The 13,702-nt window shown below is 40.0% G+C and overlaps 1 protein-coding gene across 1 annotated transcript; it reads right to left on the minus strand.

Moving 5' to 3' along the window:
- Nucleotides 1–1,088: 1,088 nt before the first annotated feature.
- On the minus strand, nt 1,089–12,760 carry LOC310949244 (SHC-transforming protein 1-like). Its single transcript, XM_083916611.1, has 14 exons — nt 12,623–12,760; nt 12,328–12,408; nt 11,689–12,230; nt 9,378–9,448; nt 8,263–8,323; nt 8,068–8,187; nt 7,888–7,941; nt 5,317–5,368; nt 4,864–4,990; nt 3,928–4,120; nt 2,737–2,776; nt 1,844–1,940; nt 1,601–1,748; nt 1,089–1,500 (listed from the first exon to the last, which is right to left on the minus strand). The coding sequence occupies exons 2-14, from the start codon at nt 12,377–12,379 to the stop codon at nt 1,372–1,374; spliced, it is 1,686 nt and encodes a 561-aa protein (XP_083772737.1). The 5' UTR covers nt 12,380–12,408; nt 12,623–12,760; the 3' UTR covers nt 1,089–1,371.
- Between the last annotated feature and the right edge of the window lie 942 nt (nt 12,761–13,702).

Below are 13,702 nucleotides of genomic sequence, written 5' to 3' on the forward strand. Positions count from 1 at the left end.
TGGTGCAAAACTCACAACCAGCACAGTTATGTGTATAGTTGTTTGTAGTGTGTTTACAAAATCCTTACCAGAGGCTTTCTCTTGACTCCATGTGTTAGTTTTCCATATCAGCAGGGGGAAAAAACAACTATTGAATTAATAAACTCTTCCTTTTCTTTGTGCAGCACGTGGCATTGAACACTGTGATTGGCTAACTCAACAGGAAACAGTAATGCCACCTTGGACTCCTACAAAGTAAGACAACGAATTACACCTGTATGTCTGTGCTTCACAAATAAAACAGAATTAAAAAAAAAAAAGTTTATTTGTGAATACATTTTTCAGTATCTATTCATCATCTGACTAAAATGCATGTGTGCATTCTGAGGTAATCATAAAACTTGAAGGACGAACCAATGCACAAACAACCGAGACCCTGCAGTTTAAAATAGCGGTTAACTTTACCATTTGTACTTTTGTACTGTGAGATACAGCACATAATGTAACATCTTCAGACTCTTCACTGGCCATGTGTTATCACTAAACCCCATAGAGAATCTCTGGAAAGTCCTTGGGAACAGAGTAATGTCTAAGTAACCCACTACAGTTACCGAACTGTGGAAGAGACTGAAGAAGAACGGACCAAGATCAAACCAGAGCAGTGTGAGAAACTAGTGATGTCCTGTGGGCGCAGATGTGCTGAAGTCATTCAAAGTACATTTCCTATTAATGTTTGAATCCTATAGCCTGATGAAAACATTGTTTAAATCTTCTCTTCTGACACAATGGTAACTGTTCTCTAATTTTCTCACTGTTTTTTGTCACAAAATAATGTTTTTTGTCGAAGTGCCTTGGTTGTTTAAAAAAAAAAACATGCTAGTACAGCAGTGGTATGAGTACAGCAGATATTCTATCAAATCCTGAACAATAGAAAACAGAAACAAAACAGTATTTCAGAATAAATCAAGTATGAATACTTTGTTCTCTAATTTTAATCTCCAGTGTATATACAAGAAAGAAATTGCAGACAAAGTCCAGTAAACCATTCTGTAAAATAACTGATGATATATTTGAATACACATTATGGGAAATCTGTTTCTGTAGATTCTGGTTACAAAGCGCATTTTATACATTTATTCACAATGTGACACATAAGTGGGATTCAAAAGCAAACAAAACAAACAAAGCAATAACAAATCGAAACAAATAAAAACAAGACAAGAATTTAGCATATAGTTTGCCAATATTCTGGTAATTTCCCTCCAACACCAGTGATTGTGCTTAGGCTTTGAGTGTTTTTTTTTCATTTTGCTTCAGCACATGAGCTCCAAAATCGTTGTGAACCGGTGCTGAAGGCTATTTAATGCATGTGACAGTCTATGGATGTGTGCGTTAGCGTCTTTGTAGGATTGGCTGTTTCAGACACAGCTCACTGCTTCCAGAAACGATGGGCATCTGGTTTTCCATGTGGAAACGCACCAGGTGACCAACACTCAGAAACACCTGATCGCGTGTCCGCACCTGGTCACATAAAGACACAGACAACAAGGTTTAGCATTAAGGCCAGCTGCTCAATAGTCTCTCCTCATTCTTTGTGTATTTGAAATCACAACACTCTAACCTGTCCATGTGGATCCACCAGCAGTAGGTGCCTCACGGTGGTTCCCTCCATCCCGCTGAGTACATACTGACCAGAGGCGGAGCTGCTCTCTCTGACCAGGAAATCCCCACTACAGGTTAGAAGTGCCTCCGCCTGCTCTCTTCCTAACCTGGGAAGAAAGGAAGAGGGAGGACTACATTAGTAGATTTACATTAAAGTTGGTAGTTCACTGGTAGTAGAGGAACAGGGATGTTGATTACCTACCTGCCGTGGAACCAGCCTTCCTCCTGGAGCAGGTCCTGGATCAGTGTCTCAGATAGAGGAGCACGCTTTTCAGCACTGACCTCAGACACCACTGAGTCTGATGGAGATACAATAGAGGAAGAATATAACAATAAACAAGGCTGGTTTGCTCTAACCAGGTTTACCTTTAAACCAGTGTACAATAATAGCAAGGTTTAGGTTGAATTCTCAACATTTCTTATAATCTAAAATAATCTTAAATACTTTTTTTCACACTTTAAAACTCCAATTTAAGGTCTAATTTGAGGTTAACATTAAACTGACAGTTGGTGTTTTAAAGGCTGCATTTTTAAAAGAAAAAATGGTAAACTTAACCTAGTCGAATTGTATAATATTTCTGAATGTTCAAGGCACTACACCTTCAGGAAAGAGTCTGCTAGACTGGATGGAAAATATAGAGCTAACATGTGAGTGAGTGAAAAGCTTGCTGGCGACACCATTTCTTCTTCTACAGCTCCAATTATGTGTGTTTTCTGTTACATTTAAATTAAACTGCTATATGATGTAGCAGTAGTGGCTCTATTTTAATGAGATTTTCTCCATGGTTGTATCCATCTGGAGCTTTATTCTGGCCGATAATGTTTTCAATGTCAAAACTAGAATTACACGTTGGTTTAAATCATTGAACTGAGTTTTACTAAATCCGGTTTCTATTTATTACGCAGCACAGATGGGTTAATCATTTTAAACGAAGTTCAATTGAACTATATCTGACCCTAATCTTTGTTTAAAGTAGACTGTCTCATGCACATAGTCACAGAGAAACACACAAAAGTGAAGTTACATATACAAACATACAGTATATACCGTAGACCCATTTTAACTTGGGCTGGCAGTGTACTGATGGGTTTTACCTGCAGGTGGAGCTGGAGTTTCTTCTGTGATGCAGCAGTTCTTATACAGTGAAACAGGGTGAGAAGAACAAACCTGCAACAGCACTAGATGAGTCATACACACAAGATCTTTGTGTGTGTCTGTGTGTGAGTGAGTGCATTTGGGTCAGGGATGGCTTAAAGGTTTGAGACATGTGCTCATGACTGGAAAGAAGCTGACTTAATTCCCAAACTAGCACAATAATTCTGGGAAATGATTACCAACAACCGACGTGTCCTCGAGCAAGGCAGTTGAAGCAACAGCTGCTCACAGATACTTGAAATTAAGCAGCCCACTTATGAAATGTACCATTGTTACATTTACAAGTGCAGTACTGTGGAGAAAAAAAAACATTGGGCTATAATACTAATAAATGCACGCATCCAGGCCCTCACGCCAATCACTTCATATGAGAAGAAGAAGAAGGCGTTAACTGATGGCGTTATCTCATACTGTCAACAAATTTTTACCACAAAATAATCAACACAAGCAACATACTTTATGTTACTGAAACTTTCAAAATTAGGAAAAAACTTCTTGCACAAAATCAGATGACATCATTCAAATGCCCTCAGGCCTTCTTCAAAAATCAACAATTCAAGTCAGACGCTGAGGCTTTCAACCACATCTCATGGCCTTCCTCAGTGAATATTGCTCAGTTTCTTATAATTATATATAGAATAGAATAAACCTCACACCCTGGCCTATCCACTCAGCTCTGCATCGGCCAATCGACTTGCTGCTCCCTCACTGCGAGAGACGCCTGGTCACTCGACTAAATCACAACTGTTTGTCGACCCATCTTCCATCGCAGGCTAAAGACACATCTCTTCTGACAGCACGGCTAGGAAGTAGTATATTGATAGTTTATATATTTTTTTAATTGTACTAATATGTAGCACTCTGTAGTTTGAAGTCGATGCACTTATGATTCTTGCTGTTCTGGGTTTGTAACCTCAAAGTTAAATACACTTATTGGAAGTTCCCTTTGGAGAAAAGCGTCAGCTAAATGTGTTTCTATATTCCATCCTTTGATCACGTGAGAACAACTTAAGTATGTGATGTGGTTGAAAGCTTTGGAAAACAAAGTTGGACCTGTTTTGTTTTTTTTTCTGGTCAAACTACTGCTGACTAAATATTGTTTGAGTTTTGGTGTTGCAGTCCACTCTTACCCTCTGTATGTCAGGATCCTGTTCATTCTCCTCCCTGGTGATCCGCAGGTCCTCAATTCCCCCAGCGGGCGGCGTCTTTCCTGGCATCACATTGTAATAGTCACGGTGCTCATTGACTTCACCTTCCTGCGTCACCTTTTGGTCTGTTATCGTTTCATCTGGGCTCCTTGTGTGACAAATCCTCCCTGCTGACCTGCACACAGACAGTTACATGAGGTGCACCTCACTACCTGCGCTGTGGAGAAGCTGTGACATGACCTCTGTTACTAAGACGCACACGCATGTATGCAGCCGAGTACACACATGCACACACAAACACACACACGCACACACACAAAAACATACAAAGATAGAGACACATGCTCAAATCAAAAGCGTATATTCCGCTGACTTTGATGAATAAAATTGAGTACTGATGCATGTGAATATAAAATTTGAACAAAGAACATAGTGCTACAAAAATGGCTGCAACAAAGGATTATTGATTAATAATTTTGATTACAGAATGTAAAATAGTGGGAAAACTGCCTACTTTTCACTAATTCCCAAAGCTCAAAGAGACATTTTAAAACTTCCCAAAGCAATTCTATCTACTATTCTGCTTGATTGTCTTTCTAAAACACAAAGAAAAGTATCTAATATCCACACTTTAGAAGGTGGTACCATCCAATGTTTATGGCATTTTTGCTTGAAAAATTACTCAAACGATTTCTTGCTAAAAGAGTTTCATTTTCTGTCGATCAGCTAATCAATTTATCAACTAATCTTTCAGCTCTACACAAATATACAAACCGAGTAACCCAAGAGTGAAGCACCTTGGACACATTGCTGCTATTATAAAATGTAGAGTTACTTAATTGCACTCCTGATCAGATGGGTGAAATATACAGTACACTAATACACCAATATGAGAGTTACAGTAGACAAAAGGACAACCTGGGATTGCTGGAGAGGAGCGAGGGCGTGTGGCTGAGAAGTTGGCGGAAACGAGTCTCAAATGCCTGACCAATGCTGTTGATAACCTCACAGGCATGACCCCGAGGACACTCCAGGATGTGACATGCTGACAAAGAGCGAGAAACAGACATGTTAGTTTTTTTCATGATAATGGCAGTAAAAGATAAGATAAGATGCAACTTCATTGTTCCCCAATGGAGACATTTGGCAGTTGCAGCTGTACAACAGAAACAACAGAAATAAATAGCCTACAAATAAGTGTAGAAAGTAACAGAAATAAACAATTAGAGGTACATAAGAATAGAATAGAAAAATAGAAGCTGTACAAAAGGTATACATATAAACAGATAAAAACTTGTGTGTTTACACGGTGAAGCCAGAAAGTCCATTGGCAGCCGAGCTTATCATAATGTGAAATTAAACTGTCTTTACCTCTCTGATTGACGAGGTCCTTGGCAACATAAGCAATGTAATCTGCCATATCCTGTAAACAAATTGAGATAAACACAATAACAAGTTTCACTAACTTTTGCTGAACAGCGGCCACTTTGGCCACAAATGGCAAATATAGGATGCTAAATGCTAATAGGTGCATGCATGCACACCCATAAAATTTTGCATGTACAAATCAATTGCCTTGATTTAGGGAACACATACACATGTAAACAATTGTAATGTGATATAAATATTGTAATTTTGACATGATCATGTCACATGTATGAGAATGTTGTTATTTATTATGCACTTTAACTGTACTGTGCAATGTTTTTACATTGTCCCTGACACATAAACTAATACATAAATAAATATACAGTGTATACATATAGTTTAATAGTAGCACAGGTGATTAAGACAATAATACAGTTAGAAAGTTTGCTAACATTAGCTAAAATTAGCCACCTAAGCTAGCCTCCAGGTGGTATCAGAACAGGTAAGGCTGTAGCAGCAAAACCCTGAGAGTGTCTTAAATTGAGTTAATTGGTGTTTTATTGCCCAAGAATTCAATTTTTCATTTGTAAAAGAAAGAATGTTACAGAAATTACATAATCTCGCTTTTTAGGTATTCACTGTATTTCTCTGCCTGTGCACAAGGTCACTAATAAACCCTTCTGACTGTGCTGTTGTGTAGTTGAGTTCATACCCTGTACATCTGGTTTAGGATCTCTTATCAGCCCTGTGACTCCTAATTTATTCCTAATTTAATCACTGAAAACACAGCAGACATTTTCGGTTAATGGTCATCCAAGTGTATTCCCTGTTTAATGAATTCACTCCCTATCAGTGGTTCTGGGCTACAAGAGCAGAGTCAGCTGAATGTGTTTCATCATAAAGCCTCTACTGGCAGATTGATTTTAATTCCCCCCGCTATCTTCTATGTGTCCAAGCCAACTGAGCCGAGGCTCAGAGCACACTACAAGATTATTTTAGCTAATTAATTAAACAGAGAGGTATAATCCCATCCATAGCTTCGTTGGTTGTGTTTCCCAGAGAGAAGCGGCCTCCCTGTTCTCTCTAATCTTTGGCCAGCGGGATGTCGCAGTATCAAAGTGGCGATGAAATAATAGAGTGTGTACCTCAGCATTTGCATTCAGTTTGTTTAAGCTGAAAGAGTGAGTTCATGGATGCAAACCATATCATAAATACCAGTTATTGTTAGTCGAGTATTTTATTAAGCAGAGTTTGACCTAGTAAAAGTAACGCTGACATGTTCTGCTGAGTGTTCAGACATTAAAAGTGCAGCATTGATTTTTTTTTTTTCACTCAGCACGAACAACCAAAAATCTGTCATATGGAAATAATGTGGGCATGGAGCAAAAGAGAAGGGAAGTAGATAATAATAATTAGTTTGATACCGACTTAGCGAGGTGTAACGATGATGAAAGCACAAACAAGCTTTGATAGTTTTATTACTGTAAGTCACGAGATAGGATTAGTTGCTTATGGTAATAATGAGAAGCCAATCAGAGATGAGAATTTACACTTAGTGCATATTGATCATTCGATGATTTATCTATTTGTCGTATCATTTCCACTTTGTATTTAGGGAATATAGTAATCAGGAAAATGTAATGTAATGGAAAAAACATTCAAACCAAACTGAAACAGGGAGGAAATAGTTTTTCAGATAGAAGGTACATCAGAGAATTCTTAATGATAATGGGAATTTAGTGCCACATCGATAATAGACAATGAAGATGCATGAAAAGTGATGCAAACAAAATCAATGTAAGCTTTAATGGTCCCGTATTCTGCTAATTTTCAGATTCTAACCTGCATATTGAGTTTCTATTAGAACTTTTTGAATGTTTTAATGTTGAAAAAATGGGTCGGCATTTCAAGGTCTTTCGAACCTGCAATCTCTGCGTCTCTGCGTCGTCATTGCAGCCGGGAAATGACTGCAATGGCCCCGTGGCAGCACTTTCTGTGTAAATATAGTATAGTTGTGACACCACAACTGCACTGTAAAAGTCCTGACGGCTCATTTGAAGGCCCAGTTCCTGAATATGGGCTTTGTGCATTTATCTATTTATTGAAGCATCTTGATACGTTCAATTAGTATATAATATAAACACCTCCTCCTGCTTTATAATAAAAAAAACAACATGGAAATATCACTTTTTGCAATATGTGACCTTTAAGGCACCTATGAGGCTAGACTTTAAGAGCATTATTCTTGAGTTTGCATCCAAAATGTCCTTTTTTTGCTGCTTGATAAATATGGGCCCAGACCTCGCACCACCAATTAAAAGTATAGAGGGATCAAGACTTGGAGTAGGAAATAATTAAATCCTCCACAAATGGCAGTAAATCAAATTACCCAGTGTGTGTGTTTGTGTGAGTGTGTTTGTGTGTGTGTATGTGTGTGTGTGTGTGTGTGTGTGGTGTGTGTGTGTGTGTGTGTGTGTGTGTGTGTGTGTGTGTGTGTGTGTGTGTGTGTGTGTGTGTGTGTGTGTGTGTGTGTGTGTGTGTCTATCTGCTCATAAACATGTACATGAAACATACTGGATCTCCTCCTGAGGCGAATGAAATGGCCTGCATGGGATGGTGGGCAATCTTCTGCGAAGGAACAGAAGGAGAGAACAAAAAAACAGAAGTCCAGATGTTTTTTTTGTTGTTTTTTTTACTCCATGTTTCAATAATTCAGATGTGTGACAGTTATAATTTGCGTGTTGAAGCTGTCACCTGTAAGGAGGAGGCTGCGATCAGAGTCACGCTGTCTGTGGAGACAGTTAGGATGACCCTGCTCCCAGAAAACTTTAGGTTGATTTGACCCAGTAGGGCAGACAGTCCCTTGCATACAGGCTGATGATGACAAAAATCTGTTATTCTAGTTGTGTCTGCGTTAATTGCATTGGTGTGAGTGTGTGTGTACCTTACCCTTTTAGTTTTCACTGCTGTCTTGGCTGATGTCCTCTCACACAGCCTACTGATTGCCTCTCTGCACACACACACACACACACACACACACACACACACACACACACACACACACACACACACACACACACACACACACACACACACAGACACACACACACACACACACACACACACACACACACACACACACACACACACACACACACACACACACACAGATTATAAACATGTACACATACGGACACACAAATACACAAAAAACACAGAGATACCTTTGTAAATATGTGATCCGGTGTACCCTGCTAACATGTGACTTTCATGTGAGAACAAGAGAGGAAGGAAACTACATCACAAGAAACTAATCTCCCCTTATCGCGTGTCAAGTGGATATCAGTGCATGTTTGGATAAAGCGATACATTCATATACAGTACCAGGCAAAAGTTTGGACACGCTTTCCCATTCAAGTGAATGAGAAAGCGTGTCACTTGAATAGGGAAGCGTGTCTATGACAAATACTCCTGGTGTGTGTGCTCACACTGAGGCAGTAATTCTTCAGAGTTTTTGCAGTTGCTTGTCTTTAGAGAGCTGATGCTGACGGGTCAGAGAGGACAAACCATACAGACACCCAGATACACTAAATTAACATTTCACCATTTAGGAAGCAAGACTTTTTTTTCCAGGAAGTGCTTTTCATCTCCTTGAAAACAAATTCTATGTAATGGATTGAGGATCCTCTCTCTCTCTCTCTCTCTTGCTCTCTTAATAAGACTATGAGAGATCATTAGGAGGAAATTCATCTAATTGGATTTTCTACCCCATCATTCAGCAGTGTTGTTGTGAACAGAAGTAGCTATGTCCTTCAGCGTTTTGGCATCCTGCACAAGGATGTCAATATCAAATGATGACGAGAAAGCCCCCGTTTATGAAACTTTATACATTTAATTTGATTTCCCCCTTTGAAACATTTTTTTTCCAAATAAACCACACATGTCTCTGCTTGGTGATTATATGTTGTAAAGCAGTTTCTTTTTCTTCTCCCATGCACATGCAAGAACATCTTAAGCATGTGTGTGTGCGTGTGCGTGTGTACGGCGAAAGTGGGAGGACCTACCTTGTGACTTTCATTCTTGTATCAAAGTCGAGGGTTCTCATGGACTGGGTCACCTCTACATTACCCATGTACTAGGAAAACAACAAAACACCAGTTACTCACGGTTTACAATGTAAAGTTATAGAACTAGAAAGTCTTAAGTGATCTCAGACAGTGCTAATGTTTCTGTTTGGTTTATCAACAGTTTAAGTTGGGTTGAACGATAAGTTAGACAAGTTGTGAGATGATTAACATGAAAGGAAAGGAAAACATATTTCTACTAATGTAATCTTCTTTCCAGTCCAACTTGGACATCTTAGAGAGCAAGTTACTTTGTTGGATTATATGATGTTCTTCATTTTTACATTCTGAATATAACTCAAGAGATTCATTTGTGTGTTTGATTTGAAACTGACGCTATGCAGATGACAGTCAACTCTAAATGTTATAATATCATTATAAATACTGGTGCAGACTCAAAGAAAGACTAAGTATTAATTAAGCAAACTTGGAAACAGGTTCAATCTGACACATTTATGTCATGAAGTGTCGGCCACTTTTGTAGCTTCCTCTTGAATGCATGCTAACGATGTGGCACCCGGTTGTAACATTTTCATAGAGACTGACGTCCAAAAATGTCCCGAAAAAAACAGCAAAATAAGAAAATGGCTGAACGTCATCCATGTCTACCAAATGACATGGTAATTCATACAATCAAACAAAACCTCGTAATGGCGCTAGCTGAAAAGTTGTTACAATGAACGAAAAATGTGGTGCCAGTCCATCCAGCAGGTGTTGAGATATTTCACACTGCTAGTGGTTCTAGAGGAGAAATCATCATCCAGTCTTTGAATGAGAATGGTTATCTTTACTAAATCCATCCAATGTAAAGACACAAGCAGTCACTAAAACCCAAAATGTCCACCTCATGATGGTGCTAAAGAAACAATCGGGAGATCAGCAGGCTTCATCCTCTGGGGACCATGAGTAGGAAAATGTAAAAATTTCTGTAGGGAATTTTATTCAATTCAATTCAATTTTATTTATAATGCCGTAGAGTACGGTGGCAACGAAAACCTTCCCTATAACAGGGAATGCCAAACCATCTGAGATATTTCAGTCTGGACCAAAGTGGTGGACTGACCGGTTACCTGACCATCTTTGGCATCTTGTGAGGCCGCTAGCATGGCTAAAGTGCACTAAGAGCTAAAAGAGCATCAATCACAACTATATTTTCTTCCTGTGACTTTAAGAATGAATCAAAAAGAATTAAAAAATCATTCTCACACCGTCATAAATGTGACTGCCTCTTCTTTTCCACTCATAACTGTGCATGAGCATGAAAGTATGGACAAATCCATCCATCCATAGTTATTCTTCATACAACTTCAGCACTTAAGAAAAAGTTTTGGACAGCTAGTTAAGGCAACCAGACAACATTTATTCCAAGTGCTTGGATTCACTTTGGTCAGTCCTACTTCTATTGGGCGTGAGCTTCAACAGAGCAGAGCCTAAAGGCTAGATGCAGGATGAGTAAGTCCACTGATGAAGAACAGACTTAAATCAATACGTGCATGCGTGTATATGTGTGGGTGGGGTGAGTGGGTGGGAGTGTGTAATGTATGTGTGTGCTTGTTTATAAAGGACAATCAAACAGTCTGTTCTCATTTCCATCAGTGGTCAGCTCACAGGCCCTGCTCTTAATCACCCATGCGGACACACCTCCGGTTCTAGGACAGCATGGGCTCAGCTGATACCGGATACATTCACACACATGCACTCACTCACACACTCACACACACACACACACACACACACACACACACACACACACACACACACACACACACACACACACACACACACACACACAGAGCGGATCAAGTGAGTAGCAGAGAGCCAAGATGAGTCACTACTGCCTACACAGGAAGCTCAATCTGAGAGGGAGGGGATGAACGTACGAAAAGTGAGTGTGATGGTGTGAATAGAGCAAAGGGAGGCAGACTGTGTGTATGTGTGTGTCCTGTGTCCACATGTATGTGTTTGTGCTGGTACACTGCGTACCTTAACTTAAGGGACTGTGGATATGAGGTTAGTCTTTTTGCAAAGTGTAAAGTGAAGAAGTGTCACACTGAAACACGATCAACATTTTAGTAATAACACATTAAAAATTTAGGGAAATTGTCAAAGTTAAAAGTGTGATGATTAGTTGGGTTAGACACATCCCACACACTCCTACTGTAGAGTGTGCAGCCTGCTTCACAAGCAGATTTCTGTTTGATGCACAGCAGATTGTATTCATGCACGTTATTAGTTAACATGTGAGAGGTACCTTGATGTGATGGTGAACCACTCTGTTTGCTGTCTCCACTACTGTAGAGTCATCTGCTGCAGAGGAAGTCTTCAAACAGCACAGACCGTCTCTGTGCTGTGAGCACGGGGGACAGCCGGGGGTCCAGGGGAGGCTGGCCATCCGATGTAAGGTGATAGGTCTTTTTGTGAAGCGCAGAGCTGAGTTTGTGAGGTTTTGGCTAGTGGATAGGGGCACACTGAGGGAAGGTTGGCTACAAAATCTCTGGTTAGGCCCTGCGTCCCACTCTGCTCTGTCAGTTTGTCCATCAATGTTTCTGTCCCGGGCTGCGTTCGTCTGTGCCCTCAGGGAAATAGGACTTTGCAATCGGATGTTGGCCACACGTGGGATGAAGTCCCTCAGGGTGGACGGCCCATGGTGTGTAGGTGTCCCGGGATCAAGCTGAGCAAAATCAGAATCTAAGCAAAGATCCCTCTTTATGGGCAGCATTCTTTGGGGCCGATCATCCAGAGACGTCAGCGAATCGTTGCGCAGACGACTGTATTTGGTGCGCTTCAGCATGCCTGTAGAAGATAAAACAGAAAGTGGGACAGTCAGATGTGCAGCACAGTGAGCTCCATTGTACGGATTATGTCTGTAATTACAAAAGGGATGAGCTACCTGGTAAGAGACCTTTCTGTGATTTGAACCTGGGCAAGGTTTCCTCTCTCATAATCAGGGAAATTGACAAAAAGAAAAGCTCTAGGACAAAGTAGAAAAGAGAAGCCCTGCCAGGGTTTAGACTAACATTCACAGTTCATACTGTACACACAGAGGTTTGACTTGATAACGTAGATTTGACCACAGATAGCAGTAAAAAGGATAAGCATGAAATGCATTACGTTGATCATTTAGGTTGAATCCGGTGTAGTGTGTCCTCCGATTATGACTTAACATAAGGGGAGATTCAACTCACCAGCGTGGGGCTGGGGATGTCCTGTGTAGTCTACAGTCCAGTCTGCTCCGCTCTAGTCATGCTGAGTACAGTCCCATCATGAAGACCCATACACTTTCTCAGTCAGTTGCCAGGCTTCCAGCTTTGCTTCACCACCACATCAACTTTCCTCCTGTGTCTTTACACTCTCAGGCACAGCACAACTGTGCAGCTTTTATGAATTAAGTTTCCCCTTTTTTTATGAATGAGAGGCTCTCGCTCACTTCCTCTGTCTCTCTATGACGATGCATGCAGATGAATGTGTGAATGGAGCGGAGGAGAGATTGACAGACGGCCCCTCAGGCTCTCTCCCCCTCCCTCACCCATAAACTACCATCCAATCACAGGCGGGTAGGGTGACTCATGCTGTACACACACACACTCACACTTATACGCTGAGGCAGAGCCAATACAGTACATGAGTCCTCTGTTCCTCTCTTCTAACATCAGTTGCACCACAGATGCTGTTAAGGTGTGTTATTAATACACTGACTTAACCATTAAGAAGGTTTCTCTTGATTTAGGACATGAGGGTTGAACATATTTTGCAGAAACAGATTGATTAACATTATGACTTGATTAACACTATCAGAAATTCCATAGTGTATCTAATATAAGTAATATTCAAATGACCTGCACGAACACACAAGAGGAAGTGGATTTAATGGAAAAATTTGCATTTCCGTTTGATTCCAATCAGAGCAATATGCCAGGCGTGTTTTACATACTGCACTTATTTCTGATTAAAAGATTCATATCTGACAGCAAAAGGCAGGAAGAGTGTAAAAGTACTTCAATACTAAGGGCTGGAATTACAGGTTAAATCGAAGAAATTCAACAGAATATACCTTTTTATGAGTGACGGGATTTTTCTTTAAAGCAAATAATTTAATTACAGAATGAAAACTGCAAAATATGTGTAAATAAGCTGAATGAGACAATATGAAAAGAAAAAACAAGTCTTAAAGTCTGAGTGCATTAAATAGTGCAGTTTTGTCCCTTCCTAGTGGTCGTTTAGTAAAACTGCAATCTAACTAACGATTCTTTTAATTATCGATTATC

The sequence above is a fragment of the Echiichthys vipera genome (assembly GCF_963691815.1).
Source record: "Echiichthys vipera genome assembly, chromosome: 1".
Lineage (NCBI taxonomy): Eukaryota > Metazoa > Chordata > Actinopteri > Perciformes > Trachinidae > Echiichthys > Echiichthys vipera.